Below are 21,323 nucleotides of genomic sequence, written 5' to 3'. Positions count from 1 at the left end.
AAAGGAGAATGCCTTCTTAAGAAAATAATTAAATCAGAATTACAGTTGTGATAAACAGTTGTGTTGTGATAAATATGCATAACTGAAATCTCTCATCATAAACATTAAACAGATTGCCTATTTATGTAACAAAGAGAATTAAAGTGGCATTAAACTTTATCCTTTATAAAATGATTAAGAAGACCTTAATTACCGTATTGGCTCGAATATAGGCCGCACTTTTCCCCCCCACTTTAAGTCTTTAAAGTGGGGGTGCGGCCTATATTCGGGGTCTAGTGCCCGACGCCCGGGACATGCAGTCCCGGGCGCCGGGCAGGGTTAGGATACAGATCCCCCGCAGCGGTGCAGGGGACCTGCATCCTACTCTCCGATACGCTCAGACAGCCTCCCCTGCCAGCACTTTCCCCGGGGGGGGTGCCGGCACGGGAGGTTGTCTAAGCGCATCGTGCGGATGGTCACTGGCTACGGAGGTTGTTTACCCGCATCGCTGCAGTCGGTGACCGTCCGCATGATGCATTTTACCTCTGCCCCCAACACTTACCAGAGGAGACTCCCGGGTGTCTTGCGGGGCCGGCGGGGGACATCTACGCAATACGCGTATACAACTTCCGGTGCTGGCACATCAGCTGAGTGCCGGCACCGGAAGTTGTATACGCGTATTGCGTAGATGTCCCCCGCCGGCCCCGCAAGACACCCGGGAGTCTCCTCTGGTAAGTCGGGGGGGGCAGAGTGGCAGCATATCTCGGGGGGGGGAAGTGGCAGCATATCTCGGGGGGGGAGGAGGACAGTGGCAGCATATCTCGGGGGGGGGGGAGGACAGTGGCAGCATATCTCGGGGGGGGAGAGACAGAGTGGCAGCATGTTTTTTTGGTGCTTTTTTAAAGAAAAAAACGTTTTCTTTAAAAAAGCACCAAACTTTTAGGGTGCGGCCTATATACGGGGATGGCCTATATCCGAGCCAATACGGTACATAAAAAGGATTTACGTAAAAAATGGTATCACTTGCCATTCTAGCGACCACTTCTTTCTGCCCTTTTTTCTTTCTCTCCCACAGTATAGGCACCAGCAGCATCCATAAGCACTGTCCAATCCCACTAACTAAACGTATAAAACTTTATTTTATTACATTTCTTTTTTTATTAAATAAGTTAACAATATGAGTAAGTAGCCAGATAATAGCAGACATTTAAAATTTTACCTAAAATAAAAAAAAATAGAAAAACAGCATTGTTTTTCCCATGTGCACTTCCCATGTGCTAATGGCGGATAATGCAGAGTCTCACTGATTCAGGATCAGCTCTGTCAGGGAAAGTAGAATATAGAGAATCCTCTATATTCCCACCTTTTTATGTCTTAAATTTTATCATAGCCATGGTCTCTTCTTTTTGATTTTAGGAAGGGCTATCATTTTCTGGCACACAAAACCACTCATACACATAGATAATACCAAATGCTACTTTCCCAATGGTAACATTGATCCTTCTTTATGTTCTACAAAGTACTCATCCTCTTAATACATTTATTTAATAAAAGTTATGTTTTAAGTGAACATTGTTATTCCAATCTCATGACAATTTATATATGTAGTGGTCTTAAAGCATGTATGGACTGGAGCATGTGTGCAGCTATGTGTATGGAAGCATCACTAGGTTACTTCATTTGGAAACATAGAATAATATATAGTAGGAGAGACTTGCCATTTTGGCACTGAACAATTCTCATTTTGGAGTGAATTGGTACTATTGAAACAAAATGAGATCCTATATTCAAAAATTCCAAAATGCAACAAATAAGCCTGGTATTTTGCTGTAGCACTCAATGACATGACATTACTACGCTAAAGGTGAACTTGCTGCAATCCACAATCCTGCATTTTACTATTCAGCACAGGAATTACTATTTAATAGTATTTCCAAATTAAAAAAAAAACAAATATATTAGAATTCCACTTAAATTCTTTTTTTTATTGAATTCTGTGGTGCTTTGCTTTCATGCGAATAATCTTTGGTGTAAATCCTCCTCTGGTACTGCGCTCTATAGAGGAATGTGCAGCCCCTTCCTTCCTGCAGTAGGGCCGGTTTTTCTTGGTCTTCCCCACAAAGAGGGGAACCATTGAAGTGTTCAAAGAAAGATGGCATCCAATAGACAAGTCTACCACCACCCGAAAATCCTCAGGGACTCAGCTTCACTGGCATTTTTTTTTTCCTCACAAAAATCTGCTATGTATACTGTAAAAACTAAATGTTTTGGAAATAAATCAATCAAAATGAGCTAAAAAATATATACAATGATCGGTACATGTGTACAAAAATAATAAGTCCAGTACATGGGGGAAAATAGTGCCTTTACAATACTCCATCGCTCAGGCTGGCGTTATTAAACATGTCTGTCCCTGAGCTGTACATTAAAGAGCTGTACATTAAAGTGTCTAGGTTTTTTACTGGCAACATACCTAAGAGAAATAACAGATGTACCCCTCACCATATCAAAACCATAAACAAGCAACTTGGGATTCAATCTACCTTGACCTGACCTGAAGGCCAGAACCCCCTCCAAAAAGAAAACAAAAATAAAGGGATTAAAAAACAAAATATCTAAGTATACTTAATAAGTTAAGTTAGATATAGTAAACGCTGTGAAGGAGACACCCCCCTTTTAAACCCCCGAACATTTTTAATTATAAATTTCCTAGTGCGTCCATTCAGAGAGGCCTCGGTAAGCATGATAGCCTTGGGCAAGAGGGACAAAATGTATTTTTAACAACAAAAAAGAAACAATTTAAAGAATTACAAGCATGACACAATACGCTAATTGTAATAAGACGTGCTTAAAATGTTCCCAGGATTATTGCATAATCAGCATCTTTGGAACAAGCAAGTTTATATTCTTCCTCTTTTTTGAAATGACTAATAATTTGAAAAATTGTTGCAAAATAAAAAAGGATAAAGATACTACTTTAAAAAACAGGTGCAGCCAAACGCTCCTCGCATACACATGCTCACCCCCCCAAAAATGTATTTTATGTGACAGAGAGAAAAACTATACTTGTTTAAACTTGTTTTAGTAATGGCTTATAAGTTATAACCCTATGTACTGTGAAACCTATCATAAGGACATCAGTTATTCTAGGAAAGAAGGAATAAAATAGCATCGAGTGATACCTTTTAGTGGGCCAGCAAATTCATAGAATGGGTCTAGAGTCACATGAAGTCTCAAGACATCACAGTTGCCATTTGCAGATTACCAGTAAGGACCACCAAGGATACAGTGCATCTTCTGAATATTAAAAGTTGACACAAAATACCTTTTTTATGAAAAAAAACTATGCTTTTCTGGCAGTAGGTTCAGGGACTATCTGTTATTTAAAATGAGCAAAAGTTAGCTTTACTATATAACATGAAGAAACTGCTTTACAGTACGTATCTGCTGCAATAAAGAAGGTACAGGCCGGACAAATGTTTGATGGTAGTTTAGGAGAATAGAAGGTTAAATATGTCACAAATTGAACTGTCTTCAAGCCCTACCATTTAAACGTGCTTCAGCCTTCTGAGAGTAGTGATTTTGATTTTACGTTATAGATGTTTTTAGCCCTGACTTATCTTCTGTTTTCAGGCAATACACTCTATATTTACAAATACGCTATCTCTATGTACATTGTATTGGTTTGCTTATTGCAGTGATTCAGTGGCCACAATCACGTGATGGATCAAGCAAAGTGTACATATATCTACGTCTGGTGATTGATTGTCTGCCTAGTCACCTAAGCTGCTGCCATAGACCCGTAACCTGGAGCCACGTTCTGCTTTCTGAATCTGGTCCCAATATCATGAATGAATTAATGGGTGTTAGAATGAGTGGCATCCTGCCTTTTGTCCAGTTGCCTTTAATGCTTATACAGTGTTATTAAAATCTTTTGGTCCCAAGTATCATCTTATAGGCTCTGAATGTCATGTACAGTCACCCAGAGCGATTTGAAACTGTTGAGTACCTCTTTAGAGTACTCTGTGTAATTCTGCTGGCATTCACAGCACAATAAGAAAATACCGAAACCAAAGAATGAGTAGTCTGCTACTTCATGCATTTCTCTCTCACATTCAGCTGAAAGGTGCTCAGGTGAGTTGTTATGTGTGTCTGTCAGATAACTATACTGTAGAGTGGTCTGGGTTTAGTAATTTCGTGACTGACATGTGCAAAGATGATGTACCTTGATGGTCTATTTTTGCCATCTCACGCAGTGGTTTTGCGTTGATACAGGCTGTAACCTCCTAGGAGCATTGAATATCTATTTGGTAGGGATTATTTTTCTGTTTTTGTACGTACACAACTGTATAAAAAAAACCAAAAAACTATTCTAGTGCAAAGTTTGAAAAGGTGCCTGTTCACCATTTGACCGTTTTGTTGGTAAATATAACCCCAGAATCACTTTTTATATCGTTGACTTAAAAGTCAAATGTGGGCATTCTTTGTGGTGAAGTGTCCTTGAAAAGCTTCTGTGGAACCTCGAGCTGGGAATGTAAACTTTATATTCAAGCTACCGACTTTATACTGTACTGTCTGTACTGCTAGACAAGTGTTTCCTGAGTCTATGTGTATTATACAGCCTGACCTGTGCAAGAACCGGTCATAGAATGATGCTGCGTTTCTACAGGGTGAGGAAGTTCAGGTTGGCAAGGGAGAGGTATCCACAAGGGATCATTTGTGCCTGGTGAAGAAGGAGGGGAGAAGAGAAGGACGCACTCGGGGCACAGCAATTTTCTCTCCAGTCCCACGTTGCCCTTTTCCCTGTTTGCCCCGCTTCCTGAGAGCAGTGACGTCTCTGAAAAGCTCCTTTGTGGGCAGGATGGGGATCTTGCTGGTATGTTGCTTCTGAACTCTGCGCTGGCAAATTCTCACCCTGTTAAGTCATTTGCAGAATGGAAAATGACTATTGTTTGAGCTTGGCAATGAGTCCAAAGACCATTACACTTTGAGACCTTTTTCTACTTCAAGTTAAGGGTATAACTGCCTTTATTAACGTATAGATTAGAACTTTATTCTAGTGTTGTTTTTTCACCTCTCCATCTGTATCTTTTTCCTTAATGTTTCTCCTCCCTTTTCCTTGGCACGTCTAAGGCCCCCTCCCCTTTTCAGCTCTTAGTATGGGTGTTAGCTATAGGGAGCATAGGGTCAACGTCCTCATCTCTGCACGTTCTGGCTGTGGGAGGGAGGGTGGGGAGAGGATGTGTGAAACGTAGCTTGGAACCCAGAGGACAAAACCTGCGGGTAGCTCACAAAGTCACAAATAACAAAGACCATTGTTGTGCTTTGGAATGACTGGGAAAAATCAACATCAATCAACATTCTGCCTTTCCCTCTCATTGGAAGCGGGATTCATGGCATATATATGGAGGGGGCCGAATAGGAGGGGCTGATGCCACTTTACATTACAGTAGTAAAACATAACAGGGTTTATTCAGATGACTGCAGCTGGGTTGCAAACAGAAACCCACTCAAACATGCAACAGCTATACAGAATTTTTAGACAATCTCCACATTTAGCACAAACAGAGGTCCAGAGAGAGAGTCTCTCTCAATGGACGGAAAAATTAAACATTTCTGGGTCTATTATGTGTGTTTCAACATATACATAATAGTAACTCTGCTATGGTTTTATTTGATGATTTGTGTTGGGAAGACAACCATTTTATCAGCAAAACTCTAGAGTTTGGTTTCTGTTAATTCAGCGTAATGTAAACTATAGGTTTATGCAGCCTACACGAGTACAATTCCATTTGCAATCCAACCAGTGGAGTCATGTCCTACCACAGCTGGGTGTCCTCAAGATGCTTGACCATGATCTAGGCAGATATTGTAGGGTTACCTGGCCAGGTACTGGAGGGTACAAAGTTTATGCTCCCTGTGGGTTTGCAACTTGTAAAAATCCCAAAAGAGCACATATTTGTACTGTAAAAATACACAGGGGAATGTCATTGAAGGAAAAGGCTATTGGAGTTTGAGAAAGGGAGGTTTGTTTTCTCCTTTACTGTCACCTATCGAGTGTCTGTCCGGTATGAATCCATGTGCGGTGATGCCAAATACTGCCAGAGTAAGGTTTAATGCTATATTGTCAAAGGAGATCCAATACTTTACTTCTATGGCAGAAAAGATCCAGGATAAATTCTCTTCAAAAACAAACTTTTCAGTTTTTTCAAGTAACTGGGTTGAAAAACTCACACTTTTTCTTTAGATTTCAGGTTTCCTTTTAATCATACACGCCACTTATAGTGCTGTGCTGGGTTTTACATTAGTCTTTTTCAGTCTATGGACTTTCATAGCTTTGGAAGGTTTTTATCTGTTTCGCAATTAATTCAGAGAGTGTTATAACTGATTTAATTTTGTAGTCTGCATTAATATTACCACTGTGTCCATACTAATTTGTTGTTTGTGGAACCTTTAAAGTAAGAATTTTACCAACAGTCATTAGTCAATGCACTTTACCAGAATATCATCCTCTGTCCCACAATGCCTAGATTTGGAGCTCTCACACTTTCTGTCTCGTTGTTTTTTTTTTTTATCTTCCATAGATAATTGCCCTGTAAATTAACCAAGCCTTCATCACCCAAGGTGCTTCCTTCCACCATTGCGGACATCAAATGGGAAAATTAAATTCTATCCTCAGTTATTGTGTTCATTATGATGATCCCTGCATCCAACATACATGTTTGAGTACAACACTTTGTTCAAGCTCCCAGTTACATTCATTCATTAATTACTTTATATATATATATATTTACTATCAGTGCTCATCATCTCCTTCTTTTTCCACCCCAGACTGGTTTCCAACATCCTGTCATACTCTTCTAATATACTCCTGCAACTTTAGCTCCCCATTTCCTCTCACTTCTGTAATATACACCAATACATCAATACATACTTTTCAACTCGCTTTGAACATCAACTCATTGGTTTTGGCTAAATTGTCTGTAAAAGTTTTAATGGATGTCGTTGACGTTTGAAGTAAAGAATCTTTAAAGTGAATTTCTATTGTTTGATGCTATTTTGGTAAGAAAAAAAAGTACAGCTGCAGAAAGGAAAGAGTCAACAGGAAGACCTACTGATGCCCTGCACGCTTCTTATTGAAATGTGGTGACAACAGGAAAAAAGTTCTGAGTGTGCACCACTGTTTGAACCACGCCAGACGTCAGGAAAAGGGTGATCGCATCAGCCATTTTTAATTTGACACATATACATTTTACATGGTGCTATTCACTCTATGACATATCCTGCATACTGTTACTAACATGTCAAATTATTATTATTGTTTTATATAGCGCCATCATATTCTGCAGCGCTGTACAATGGATAAACAGGACATGTTTATGACATAACAATTAGGCTTACAGAAACAGTACACGAGTGGGTCCCTGCTCAAACGACCCTTTGTTGTGGGGAAAAAAAATGGTGGTATCTCTAGTTCTGAAGCCAACACCATCGCCAGCAAATTAATTTACTTCACCTGTTGATGAGTTATTGTCAAACTGGCAACAACACAACAGACAATTACAATGATAAAAACCCAGTCACATGAATCAATTTTAAAATATTTAATCACCAGGAATTGCTTTATAAATGAAGTATCTCATAATTAGAAACTGAAATGTTATTGGCATGCACAGGATGTTTTGCTTACTAGGTAGTCTAGAGATAACATGCATATTCCCAAATAAAATAGATTTTTACATGTTTGAACACAAAGAAGAAGTAGAACTGTAGAATTCAGTATGAGATCGTGTGGCACAAAATTCAGGTAGGTAGATAGATAGACAGACATAATTTACATGAAATAACACATTTTCATGCGATGTTTTAAGCATTTCAGTAATAAAATAATTAAACAAAAATAAGGTCCAATTTTTGATCAAGTTAAAAAGGTCTAGTAATGCCATGTGTTGTGATACCTGTGTATTATTATTTTTAATATTAATAATGTTAATTATTCATTATTATTATTAATTTTTAAGGCATTCTCATGTTCCAAAGCTATATAGTGGGTAGCATAATGATAACATGAATTTGTTGTTAAATTATATATATATAATTTATTAAGGTTTTTTTTTTTAGTTTTTGGTGACGTGTCCACTTTATTTCCACCATAGAGTGATATATAGTTAGTCTGCTTAACAGAAAGTTTCATTTTGTTTTTTTCTGTGTGTTTATTGCCCCTTTAACAAGGTCAAGGTGAGCTAGACACAATCAAACAGTGAACCTCCTTGAGGGGCTTTTGATGAAAGACAATTAATTGTTGCTTTCCTAAGAATCTGAATCACATGTTTATTGTGAATGTAGCTTTATTTGTCCAAGGAAGGTAATTCCATTGTTTTTATATGTTTGCAAAGCAACAAGAAGTACATGGTTAACTCCTTGGGAACTAAAGGGGTCACATTTCCCAGTGTACATTAGCTCCTTAGGTGCCTTGCAGTGTCATTGTATGCAAGCAATCACACCCATGTTAGAAGAGCTGTGATCTCCCATATATAGCGTGGGAATTTTGTTTAGAAATTTCACATTGGCTTTTGTCATTTTGATGGTGGGTCGGTCATGATAGGTCTGTTGGAAGTTTATGTTATTTGGTACACAAATGTTACTATGGCTACTACATTGAACCATTGAGAAACCCTGGTCAGGTGGTAAGAGTATCATGTGTTATACATGTGTGAACAGCTCCAAAGATTTGATCATTTTGTCCCGTACATCCTTCTGCCACAGACATCCTTGTATAAGTATTTATTAATAGAATGCCATCATATTCCAGAGTGCTTTATAGTGGGCAAACAGAGCAAAACAAGTAGTGAATCACGTAACAATTTGGAATTACAGAAACAAAATGTTAGGAGGGTCCGGCTCAAACAATATTGCAGTCTAGAAGAGGTGGAGGTATATCACACAAGAGGTGGAAGTATAAATCCTTAGATTTCCCTGTTACATAGGCCTCATGGTGACTTTTTGAATGCACTAAAATCTTGTTTGTGTGTTATTTTATTTAAAAAAATAATACATGGAACATTTATTTTCATACCAAATGCATATCTTAACTGCAGCAAAACATAACATTTGCTCTGTTCTTCACTTAGTAATCACTTGAATTCACCTTGTAGTCTTGGTACCGAAAATCCTGGCCCTGTTGTCCTGCTAGCATTTCAGTTTTGTATACTCTTGTGTTTTGTGGTTCAGTCATTACCGGCAGATATAGAGTACTTTAATTTGTTGTGTTTATTTCTTGTGTAGTGAGATTGCTTCACAATCCATAAAAAGAGTATTGATATAAAGTAATGCATGCTTTGTAGTTAGAGCGCGACCTTCGATCTGTACCTTCTGCTCTAAAGTGTTATTTTTAAACTGATTACTGTGTTATGTTTCATAATTTCTATCTATATAGTTATTATGGATTTAACATTATGTTTTACACAAAAAAAACCAACAAAACATTCTACAGAATGTCCTGTGCATTTGCAAGGAGGATATCACATTCATGGGGAGCAGGACTGGACTGGCAATGTAGCAATGACGAGGAGGCCCTAGCCCTGTAAGGCAAGTGGCCATCTCATGACGTAAGTGCGACCGACTGGTGGTTTGACATGACAGGGCACACAATACATGTGGCCGGACACTGCAGCACCTAATCTGTTATTGGTGTGTGGTGTTGGTGTCCAGATGACCAGTCCCAGCCTGGTCAGGAGTGACGTTTTACGGTTTAAAGAATAGTTTTTAGGTGAATGTATGGAATGTATGGAAGGAGAAGACCAGGGTATTATCATATCCCAACACACAGATTTGGTGCATTGCAGGGAGGCCGCGTGGAAGCTGTTAATGAGGTCTAAGCTGCAAAAGAGCAGACCTTCAATCTGTACCTACTTGGATTTTTAGTTACATACCAGAGCCTGTGTTTAGTTTGATCCAACAGAGCTAGAACAAATAATGTGCTTTTTGTACCAATGTCTGCAATAGTTAGGATACATAAATAATGATATCTCAGAATAAAGTATCCTGAATGTGTTATAATTGTAAAATTCCATTTGAAGAAGAAACCTCTGAGGTCCTGAAAGCTGAAAGGGAACTTTACATCTTTTAAATTGAAGTGTATGTTGAATGCCACTAACATGAGATAGAGAGTCCATTTCCACTCTGTACACTTCAATTTACAGCAGGATTATAAAAATAAAACCAAGGCAGTTTTCCAGCTCTTGTTGTTCTGAATCAAGGTATTGCGTGAGATTGACTTTTATAGAATGACCCGGAATATCAGACTATGTTCCTCTGAAGCCTTAGGAATGCATTGTTAGGTCACTGAGGATATTATCAGGGAAGAAATCACAAGATAACCAAGTCATACCATTGACTTTTGGGTCCTGGATGGTGATTGTTGTCCTTGAGAGGACACCACTTGTGTAATCCCTTAGCTTGAATAAACATCAGATGAAGAAGTACATGGAAGGACTAATTTAATATTTAACTAGCCCGTCACATAAAAGCTAGTTGGGTACAGCATTGTTACAGAGTGTGTTCTGAGCTGATTCTGAAAGGAATTTGGTAATTTATATAAGAGATAGCCGAGAGGTGATGTGAAAGCAGCTGTGGTTTACATTGCTGGTGGTGGGAGAGGGGTGTCTCAGGAAAAAAATATAAAAGTGGGAGAACTGCAGGAAGCAACATTTGAAAGATTTTAAATTTTCCACATTCCAAAACATTAATTGACATGGAAATCTGGTTAATTAGTCACCAGCTATTAAAGTGAAATCATTGAGCCGTATGCTTCAAACCACTAGGAGTGACAGGACTGAGCACATGGTTTACTGAGATAGCCTTAACGGCTTAGGTGCCACAATAATGGGACAAAGTAACTACATACCATATTTTCTCAAACAATGACTGGTCCTGATGTAACACAGTATGGCATTAAGAAGAAGAATAATGTGTTTTATTTACAGAGGAGTTGCTTTTGGCCTACACACCCAAGTTCCACACACCTTTTGCCTCAATTAGGTCAATACCGAGTTACCTCCACCTTGAGGTATGGCCATGCCACTTTCTTGCCCACTTCAAGCAGCAGAAGAGAGAGGAGAGCTCATCAGAGCAGACATTATTTGTCATTATTTATCTATGTTAAATTATTTTTGTCTAAATTACAACACAGGCTACCAACAATCTGGCATAGTCATAGTCATTTTTATGCTCCTATGGCAGTCCAGCCTGTTCGGGTGACACATGGTGTCATCAGTCTCCTCCAACGGTCCTTAATCAATAATTTCCGAAATCAATAATTTTAGGATTTTTTGTGTCTCAAGTAAAAAAAAATATTGTTTGTAATAAATAATACAACAATTGTGTATTTATATACAGGATTCTTGCAACATTTCCCCTTGACCTCTAGTTCTGTTGAAAATCTTGCCTCTGTTACAGAATATTGTCAGGTGGTAAATAGATGGATGGAAATGCTAGAAATAAAGGCCAGGGGCAGGAAGGCAAACAACACTTTTCAGTGCCAGCAGCTATGTTCAGAGAAAGGCAGGAATGTCCCAAGGCACAGACTGTTGAGCTGGCATACCAGAGATGACTGGCTGTGCCCGTGGGTGCTGTGTGGAGGAGGGGCACAAAAAAGGAGACTTGGGCACAGCATTTTCTAGAACTGGATACAGTTTGAAAATGTAACCACCTATCAGTCAGCAAAAGAAAACATGCATTGTTATAGTACAGGAGGGGAGAACAGAGAAAGGAAATTGAATGGAGGGGAAACGGCAAGGAAACAGGAGAAGGACAAAAAAATTTATAAAGATTAAAAAGAGAAAATTTGAGTATTAGGTAGAGAACAACATAGAAGAGAGACTGGAAATGATATGTGATTGATAAAAAAACTTGCCAAGCTCATGCACAACCTCTCAGCCAATCATGTGATCGGTACAGCCATGCTGAGCACGGAAGCCCCAAAGCACCTCAGATTTAAAATGGCAATGCTACTGGAGAACTCCATCTCTCTGTGTTCCACAGATTTGATGGATGTCTCTCCTAGAGGAAGTCTCCAGAACGTTAAAAGGCTCCATAAGAGAGGCATCCTTGCCAGGGACCAATCCTTCTTCTGAAGAGCAAGTGGTTCCAGTTAAAAAAAAACTTAAAAAGCATTCCTCTCCTTTTTATTTTTCTGAGAAGCTTTTCACATCCTCTTCTTCTCCTCCTGCTCTTTTGAGAAAATGGGATAGGCCACCATAAAAATAAATGTTTGTTTTGCTCGTTTGAGCAGCGTAAACAGACTCTCCACATCAGGTATAAGGCTTGTTGGAGTCAGAGTATTCTCTACGTTTCCTCATTTAACCCCTTGCAATCTGACTAATTCCCATCACTGTTTCCCTGACATTGACTAGTAGTGTGAGGAAATGCTCAGCAACTTCTTTCGAGAAAAGGAATTTAAGCAATTTAGAAACGGCCAGAGTTAATTTGCTGGACATGGATCTCCTACCAAAGCTCTTTACCTCTAGATGGGCTATGGAATCAGACTCTGAGTTCAGAGATTTTGCTAAGTTGGCATTTAGAGCATCTTTGGTGAAGAAGGGTGATGTACTTCATAGAAATCATATTGGAATTCCTGAAGTGGACCCTGCTTTACTTTCCATTACTGGGAGTAATGTGTCTACCAGACTTTAAGTAAAGTCCATTTCAGAACCGCAGAGGCCGTGGGGCCGCTGCTTTTAATGCTTGATAAAGCAGAAAGTAAAAGGGAATTGCAGAAGTCTCCTCCCTTATGGCCTCTAAATTGGCTTTTTACTGAAGGAATCAAGCAGAACTGTGCTTATTATTGGACAGTCCTTCAATTACATTACCAACATAAGAAGAACTTGGCTTCAAGCTGCAGTCATGTTTGATTCAGCTCCCAAGTTGCATTAGTTTCCCAATTTGGAAGACTCACATATGGCCCTTCTTTTATTCAGGAACTGAAGATACAAAGAAAGACGATCATTTGCAGAGCTTAAGAAACATCTTCCTGGTTTCAGGTGGCCCTTTCGAACCAAGGGTAATTCTTACAGGGCTCCAATAACATCCAGTGATTTACCGCAGCAGGCCCAGTACTGCTGCCAAGCAGAGGAAATAGGTCCTTAAGTGGAGGTAGAGTCTCCTATTCCAGCGGTAGCAACACTGGAAAGTGTAAAGCTTCCAATTCAAATAAGTGTTTAGCTTATTTTAGGGTTACACTAGGGGGGGGCATCACAACAGACAAGCAAGTGTTGAGAATCTTCTAGAACGGGTTGCAGCTATCTCTTTTGAGGTTTCCAGTACAGCATCATGCTTCCATAGGTGAAGTGAACCCAGTCCTAGATCATTCTCTTTCCCCAGCATTAGCTCAGGAAAAAAAATAGAATTAGAAGATCAGCTGGTTTCAGGATGGATCAGTCCCCTATTTTCCATACCAAATATGTATGGTTCATGGAGACCAGTGCTAAACCTAAAAGCCTTAAGTACCTTTCTTAAGGAGAAGCGGTTCAGGATGGAGAGATTATCAGATTTCTCTGGTCTGGTGCAGAAAGATGCAGAAAACCTGAAGGATCCCTTCCATTCCATACCAGTTGGCAAAGAGCACAGGAGATTTCTGAGATTCAATTGGAAAGGTCAAATTTATTAATTGACAGTGATGGTGTTTGGCCTTTCCAATAATTTTTACACTTTTTTTCATGGTAATGAAATTGTTGATATATCAGGTAAAGCAGATAGGGTTTATATGCCTTTCTTATGTAGACAATAATTTGGTAGTACTTCTGCAGTGCTAATCCAACAAACATTATTTTATAACCCTTTTTCTGATTCTGGGATTTGTAGTAAACTTTAAAAACCTACTTGTAATATTCCCTTTTTTCATTTTGGATACAAGGGTGTTGTATTTGGGAATTCCCCAAGAAAAATGGGAACATTTCAGGAGCAGTATCTCTTATCCGTCACAGTTGGACCATGAAAGATCTTGCAAAGGGAAGATAATTCCACTGTTCATTGGGTATAAGGATTCCCCTGTATTGTGCAGGATGACTCAGTTGTTTCTGGGCAAACAATGTTTTGGGCTTCAAAAGTGATCCATTCTCACACAGTCAGGGAAGCGTTAAGGGCTGTGATTCCCCAAACCATTAATTCTACTACCATCCTATATACCGTCCTATTCTATTTTGTCAGATCAAGCTTTGGAGATGATTAATTTTCCTAAGACATCGCACCCGAGTAAGATATAAAAAACTGCTTGAGAAGTTTAATGATTGGAAAGTGTCGTTTTGCTCTTCTGTTTGCCAGGTTGATTCTTTTCCATTTGCATTGGAACTCCTCATATTCAAATTTAATTCTGGTTTAACACTTAGCATTAATAAAACTTATGGCTCTGCTCTACATTTATTAATACCAAATCCCTCACAAGACATATATCACCTTAGACTACTGAAGGGAGAAGCTTTCTTCCGGCCCACTGATCCTTTATTAGGACTTCTATAATAATCATCCTCCTTCAAGCATGCTACCATTACTCCAATCCCTTGACCCGACTGATCTGCCCAATTACCGTCCCATCTCTCCACTTCCTCTCACCTCCAAGCTTCTTGAAAGAATTGTTTATACCCAATTAACTAAGTTTCTTGATTCCAACTCCCTACTTGACCCTCTTCAATCTGGTTTTTGCCCTTGACACTCTACTGAGACCACCCTTACTAAAGTTACAAATTACCTACTCACTGCCAAATCCAAGGGCCACTACGCCATGCTAATCCTACTGGACCTTTCTGCCACTTTTGACACTGTTCTCTCCTGGTTCACTTCCTACCTCTCTATCTATCTATCCCCCCCTGATCTCTCTCCCTCTGTCTTAGATCATGTAACTAACTCTCTCGCCTCTGTCTCTACCTGGATGTCTGCACGTTTCCTGAAACTCAATCTCTCCAAAACGAACTTCTAATCTTTCCTCCCTCCTACGCTAAGATTCCCCCATTCAGCTATCATCTCCCTGTCTCCTCATGCTCGCTGTCTAGGTGTCCACCTTGACTCCGACCTTTCGTTCACCCCCACATTCAGTGTGTCTCTAAAAACTGCCATCTCCATCTGCCATGCCCGCATCCGTCCCTTCCTAAGACAGCATGCCACTAGGGCTCTTGTCCATGCCCTTATTATCTCCCGCCTTGATTATTGTAACTCTTTCTTAGCTGGTCGCCCTCTTAACCGTCTCACCCCTCTACAATCCACCATGAGGGCTGCTGCCAGACTAATCTTCCTCTCCCAATGCTTCACTAACAACTCTCCCCTCTGTCAGTCTCTTCAGTGGCTGCCCGTGCGCTTCAGGATTCATTTCAAAATCCTGACTCTTACTTTCAAAGCCCTTCACAGCGGTTCCCCTACCTGCATTTCCTCACTCATCTCTAAACACACTTCTAACCGGTCTCTCCGCTCATCCAATGATCTCCTTCTATCCTCTCCTCTGATTTCTAGCTCTCATGCCCGCTTACAAGATTTCTCAAGAGCTGCCCCTATCCTCTGGAATGCCCTCCCCCAGTCTATCCATCTCTCCCCCTGCCTTTATTCCTTCACAAAATCCCTCAAGACCCACTTCTTTAAGGACGCTTACAACATAGCACATTAACCCCATCCCATATTCCTTTAGCTCACCTTTCCTAGTCCCTCTCCTGCAATACTTATAGTGGTGTGGCTGCTCCATCCCTAACAACGGCACTTTTACCTATTGTGTAATACACCCTAAATGCCTCTAGACTGTGAGCCCGTTTGAGCAGGGCCCTCCTCACCTGTTGTCTCTGCAAGTCAAATTTTTGTGTAACATACTACTTATTATGGCCTGTCCATCCATTGTACAGCGCTCTGGAATTTGATGGTGCTATATAAAACTTGACTTAAGCTGGTCGGCCATAAAATTGGTGACTTTGTTAGCTTTGGCAGACAAATTCACGTTTCCGATCCATGGTTTTCTAGACCCCCTGTTCCATATAATTCTTAAGGGCAGATCCTGCTCTGTTAGAATTTGATGTGGTCCACAATTGTCCTGATCCAGGCCTATGCCTAGTATGCACCTTACAGTCGTACCTGGATTTATCAGTGTCAGTTAGGCTGGATATTTCCCAGCTATTTATTACATCTTTAAAACCCTATCAAGCTATGAAGATGAATACTATTTGGGGATGGATTCTCTGTGACATGACTTCTAAAGTCATTGACGGGCCTTTTTTTGAAGCCCATTCTATTAGAGGTGCTTCGGCCAAAGCAGTGGCTAAGGGTCTTTCTTCTTCCCATAATTTTAAAGTAAAACCTTTGTTAGGTTAGGTTAGAAGTAGAAAGACTTACATTTCTCGGGACTTACGCACAGTGTGTTCTACTCACTTCGTATTACAAGTGTCCAGACAGGATCAATAAACTAAAGATCCTTCACAATAAAACTGGATGATGTTAGGATCAGATTCCCAGTCATTCTGCAATTTTTTATTTATTTTCTTACCTGTAACTATTTATGTTTATGTTGGTTTAATTCATTGTTTTTCTTATGGTAGGAGTGTCTATTTTCTGTCCTTACCATTTCCTAGGTCATGGTACAGATGACTAATAGTATATATATATATATATATATATATATATATATAATATAATTATATTGCAAAGAAAAGCTATTTCTGTTAAACCTGTGAGAATGAAAGGGGTGAATTAGTTATCTGTCGTTTAAGGTTTAAAAAGTGAGCACTGACTTACTATGAGATCACTTCTACTCTATTGGCTGTAGATATCTCCATTCAAATACAGTTGGGTGTGTGATCCCTAATCACACCAGGCGTTGATGATTTGAGTCAGTCTTTGTCTGACTCATCAAAATGTGAGTTTTTTATACATTTTTTTTTTTAAAAAAATTTGCTATATTTTATCATACAGAGTGCACTATTATTATTATTATTTTTTTTTTCATGTTATTTATTCTATATAACCCATTGGGGTGAGGGTGAGTTACGTTTATATTTACTTCTGTCGCTCCGCTCACTGTTGGTGGGTTGCACCACCAATACCTGTCTTTTATCTTGTTGAAGTGTGGGAGAGTGGGATTCCCACAGAGTGTTGTAGCGCATGTACACTTTTTATACAAAAAACAAAATACTGTCTGCGCTTCTCACCCTAATAAAGTTGGCAACAAATATATAAACATAATATAAATGAGAGGTTTTGGTTATATGAATTGGCCAAAGCATAATTAAGCTCACACGCCACGTCAAGGCACACTCAGTCCCCTCTTTAATATCCAAATGTCTGTCCCTCTTTCCTCCCCTGATGTATATAATGTATGCTTATAAATAATGTAAACATCATTTTAAATTCTCAGTTAAATACACAACCAATGGTAAAGCACAGTTTCTTAACACACCCTTAAAACAAAAGAATCCCCTTTTGACCTTTTGAAATGTTGGGAGGTATGATGTGTGATGCTCTTAAAGAGATGTATCACACACTGTATTATGTGGCAGTAAAGGAAGGAAAAATCATCTTTAAAGTAAAATTTCCTTCCATATATGAAAGCCCACTCCAAACAAAAAATCATTAGATTCTTTGATTTTGATAAAAGTATTTTCTGTATTGCAATCAATGCCATAACGTTTAACACAATGATTCAAGTATGTTGTTTGTTAAATATTCAGCTGTATGATTTATTTTTTTTTGATAACGTTATCAACTCAACAAAGTGAGAGCATTGTTATTGCACAAAGCTCTATTTTGAATGCTGCTGTGCCATTTGTGCCTTTAGATTCCGTGGTTGAGAATAAATGATCATTGGGCATTGTAGGTTTATTTATTATGTGCTTAAATACATAAGAATATGACAGTAGGATGTTGGTAATTGAAACTTCAAATAACTTGTAAAATTCTGAGTTAACATTTAAATTACTTATCAGTCTAACATTTTTGGTGAGAACATATTGGATATTCATGTACATGAATATTTTATGAATGTTTTCATCCATCTAATAAAAACTTCTTGAATGTCTAAGTGACATTTGGATGGCTCCCAACAGCTCAATTAGCTACTATGTTCCGACAAACGGAAAAATTTATTGAATTCCAAAAAACATCAAAACTTGTAAAATGTGTTAAAATGAAAACAATAGATGTGGGGGGGGGTGTCCTTAACCTTGTGGAGGACTTTTAACCAATGAAATGCAAGGCAGACTTTTCTTTCTCTAAACCAGGGGTGTCCAAGTTTTTTCTGCAGTGGGCCACTTCATCAGAATTGTATATGTGCGAGGGCCGCACTCATTTTTCACTTAGAGAAAATATGGCCTTTAATAAAATATGCAGATTAAAATAAAGTAAATGACACAAAACCTTTACTTTTCCTCTCACTGATTTCTGGGATTTCTGGGCCTACAAATTCAGGATAAGTAAAAATAAAATAGTTCTATTTATTTTAGCGATGCACTAAAATGAAAATTCTGGACCAAAACCGAAAATTCAGGGTTCACTTAGCCGAAACTGAAAGTGACCCCCCCACACACACACTTTTAATAAAAGTAAGTTACACACCAAAATCGTACAAAAAAATTATATATCATGATTGTTAACAGCAATCTCAGGCATACCCAGATTTCAGCATGTACTGGTTGGCTGGGCATTGTATTTTTTGTCCAATTTTAGTGTGTAACCACACTTTTATTAAAAGTAACACACCACAATTGGACAAAAAAAATCAACAATATGACTTGGCATGATAGGAGTGTGATTGCTAACAGCAAACACACTCTTTTCATACCCATGTAATCACACTCCTATCATCCCAAGTCAGCCAATACGTGCTGGTACAGGGTGGCTGTAAGTGCAGACCCCATACTGCTGGCAGCATCAATACACAAGGGGGGCAGCTAGCCAGGTTTCAGCATGTACTGGCTGACTTGGCATGATAGGAGTGTGATTGCTAACAGCAATCACAGTCCCATCATGCCTAGGTTCCGGCACTTACACATCCATGCTATCACACACACACAAATTCATTCATTCATTCACAGATTCATTCCCTCAATCAGACATACTCATTCACACAACCTACCCCACCTCCTTACCTGCTCTACAGCTCTCGATGCCGCTCACAGACTTCAGCAGGGGGCGCGGCCTCCCTCGTTCTCCCCACAGAGGAAGCAGGACTGGAGCAGAGAATAGACCCTCCCACAAGTAAGCAGCAGGGCTCTTGTGATCCTGGCTGCCGATCTCACGCGGGCCGCACCTCAAAGGACGCATGTTGGACGCCCCTGCTCCAAACCATTGAGCAAATATATATCTCATGACAGTAAAGGGAAAAGAAGACTGCAGATTGTTTTAACCAGGTGCTAATGATCTAACAATCATTTAATAACTTAGTCACCATCTATTGTTACAGCGCTGTAAGGACAGAGTGAATGCTTTGGCTATCTCCGTGATGAACATGTGGCCTGGTGTGAAGCTGCGGGTAACTGAAGGTTGGGATGAGGACGGTCACCACTCTCATGACTCTCTACACTACGAAGGGCGAGCTCTGGACATCACAACTTCAGACCGAGACAGAAACAAGTACGGCATGTTGGCCCGTCTGGCAATTGAAGCTGGCTTTGATTGGGTGTACTATGAGTCCAAGGCACATATCCATGTGTCAGTGAAAGCAGGTACTGGTTCAGAAGGTATTTCATACTACCTGATAGTGTCTATTGACATAACATTTAAAAAAGCATCATTGCAGAGTGATCCCCTGAGATATTTTGTAGCACTATGACTCCTGGATCAGAAAATAAAATGCAAATCACCCCTCTAATTACAAATGTGGTTGAATTAAAAGTTGAAACAACAAATAATAGTCATATGTAAAACATCAGGTTCCATGGGATTGATCAGAATACTGATCCTTAGATTTATACAGTATCACAATACACAATTTGAAATCAAGATTTATCAGGTGCTATTGAAGTAGGTGTACAGATGATAATTTTACATAACCATTTAACTTTGATCTGATCACATTTTTATCTTACAGATAACTCACTAGCTGTACGTTCTGGAGGCTGTTTTCCTGGCACTGCCATGGTAATGATGGTGGGAGGTCATAGAAAACCTCTTTATGAACTTCAATATGGTGACAAGGTCCTTACCGCTGATGAAAGTGGCCAGTTGATGTCAACTGAAGTTCTACTATTCATGCACAGAGACTTGGATAAACTAGCCACATTTATTGTCATTGAAGCCGTGGGACATTCACATCGGCTTCGCCTTACACCACACCATCTGATTTTTGTAAGCAGAGACCCATCAGAAGAGTTCCTACCGATCTTCGCCCATCGAGTCCAAGTTGGGGATCTAATTCAAGTTTATGCCAATGGCACTCAGCTGCTACCATCCAAAGTAATAAGGGTATCCAGAGAGGATGGAGTAGGAGTGTACGCTCCACTCACTGTTCATGGCACTCTACTGGTGGATGGAGTACTTACATCCTGCTACGCAACATTAGAATGGCATCAATTGGCACATAGATCTTTTGCCCCTCTAAGACTGCTCCACAGCATTTACTCTGCACTCCCAGACTTTATGGGGAGTGATGGGGTTCATTGGTACTGCAACTTCCTCTGTGTGTTGGCCAAACAAATTCTTGGGTGGGATATACCTTAAATTCTCCACTTTGAGGAGGGCTTAATCTGGATATGCTGCTGAAAAGAATGGGTATTTGCAGCCCTTAGTGGACATATTACCTTTGACTTACAACTGCTGATCTACATGAAGGTATAGCTCCTAAGAGTAGATTCTACTGATTCAACTTCAGTACTTCTTTATTTCTAATTGGAACCATGAGAATAACACAGCATTCAACTCCAATGCACCAAAACTAATTAACATGGGGCTAGATATGTTGGTTTTTTTAAATAAAGGTCCCCGACATAAGTGGCTTCTATACTTAGTGTTTCAGCTACAGTCTTAATTCTTCTGGATAGATTTATGCACATCCAATGCTGTCTTAAATCTGTAATATTTCATCATTGTGTACAGGGCATGTTTTGTTGGGGATGCTGACAAAATTATTAACTGGGCAAATCGTTTTCAGTCATTGGATGGGAGATCACATTTGATACCTGGTAATTATGAAGTCTAAGATCATAATATTTTGATTTTAACCAACAGAAAATGGTAATGACTGACCCATTCAGTATGTCTTTGATGGAGCCCTGAATTGTCTGTATTCCACACTGATCCAAAAACATCCTTCTGTGTCATCTTAATGCCTATGCCTTCCCTGACCTGCTTGTGGTCTACTGTCAATTACTTTGCATGGTTCCTTA

The 21,323-nt window shown here is 39.5% G+C and overlaps 1 protein-coding gene across 1 annotated transcript in view; it reads left to right on the top strand.

Annotated features, from left to right (window-relative positions):
* Positions 1 to 20,658, top strand: part of LOC149279036 (desert hedgehog protein A-like) — a 33,259-nt gene extending 12,601 nt beyond the window's left edge. The window contains exons 2-3 of the mRNA XM_089501491.1: positions 19,403 to 19,664; positions 20,030 to 20,658. Coding sequence (XP_089357617.1) covers positions 19,403 to 19,664; positions 20,030 to 20,658 — 891 coding nt within the window. The remainder of the gene's footprint in view (positions 1 to 19,402; positions 19,665 to 20,029) is intronic.
* The last annotated feature ends 665 nt before the right edge of the window (positions 20,659 to 21,323 follow it).

This window comes from Sceloporus occidentalis, unplaced genomic scaffold, assembly GCF_023333645.1.
Source record: "Sceloporus occidentalis isolate IW3139 unplaced genomic scaffold, rSceOcc1.0.p SCAF_175, whole genome shotgun sequence".
Taxonomy (NCBI): Eukaryota; Metazoa; Chordata; class Lepidosauria; order Squamata; family Phrynosomatidae; genus Sceloporus; species Sceloporus occidentalis.
This window is presented reverse-complemented; position numbering and strand designations above follow the sequence as displayed.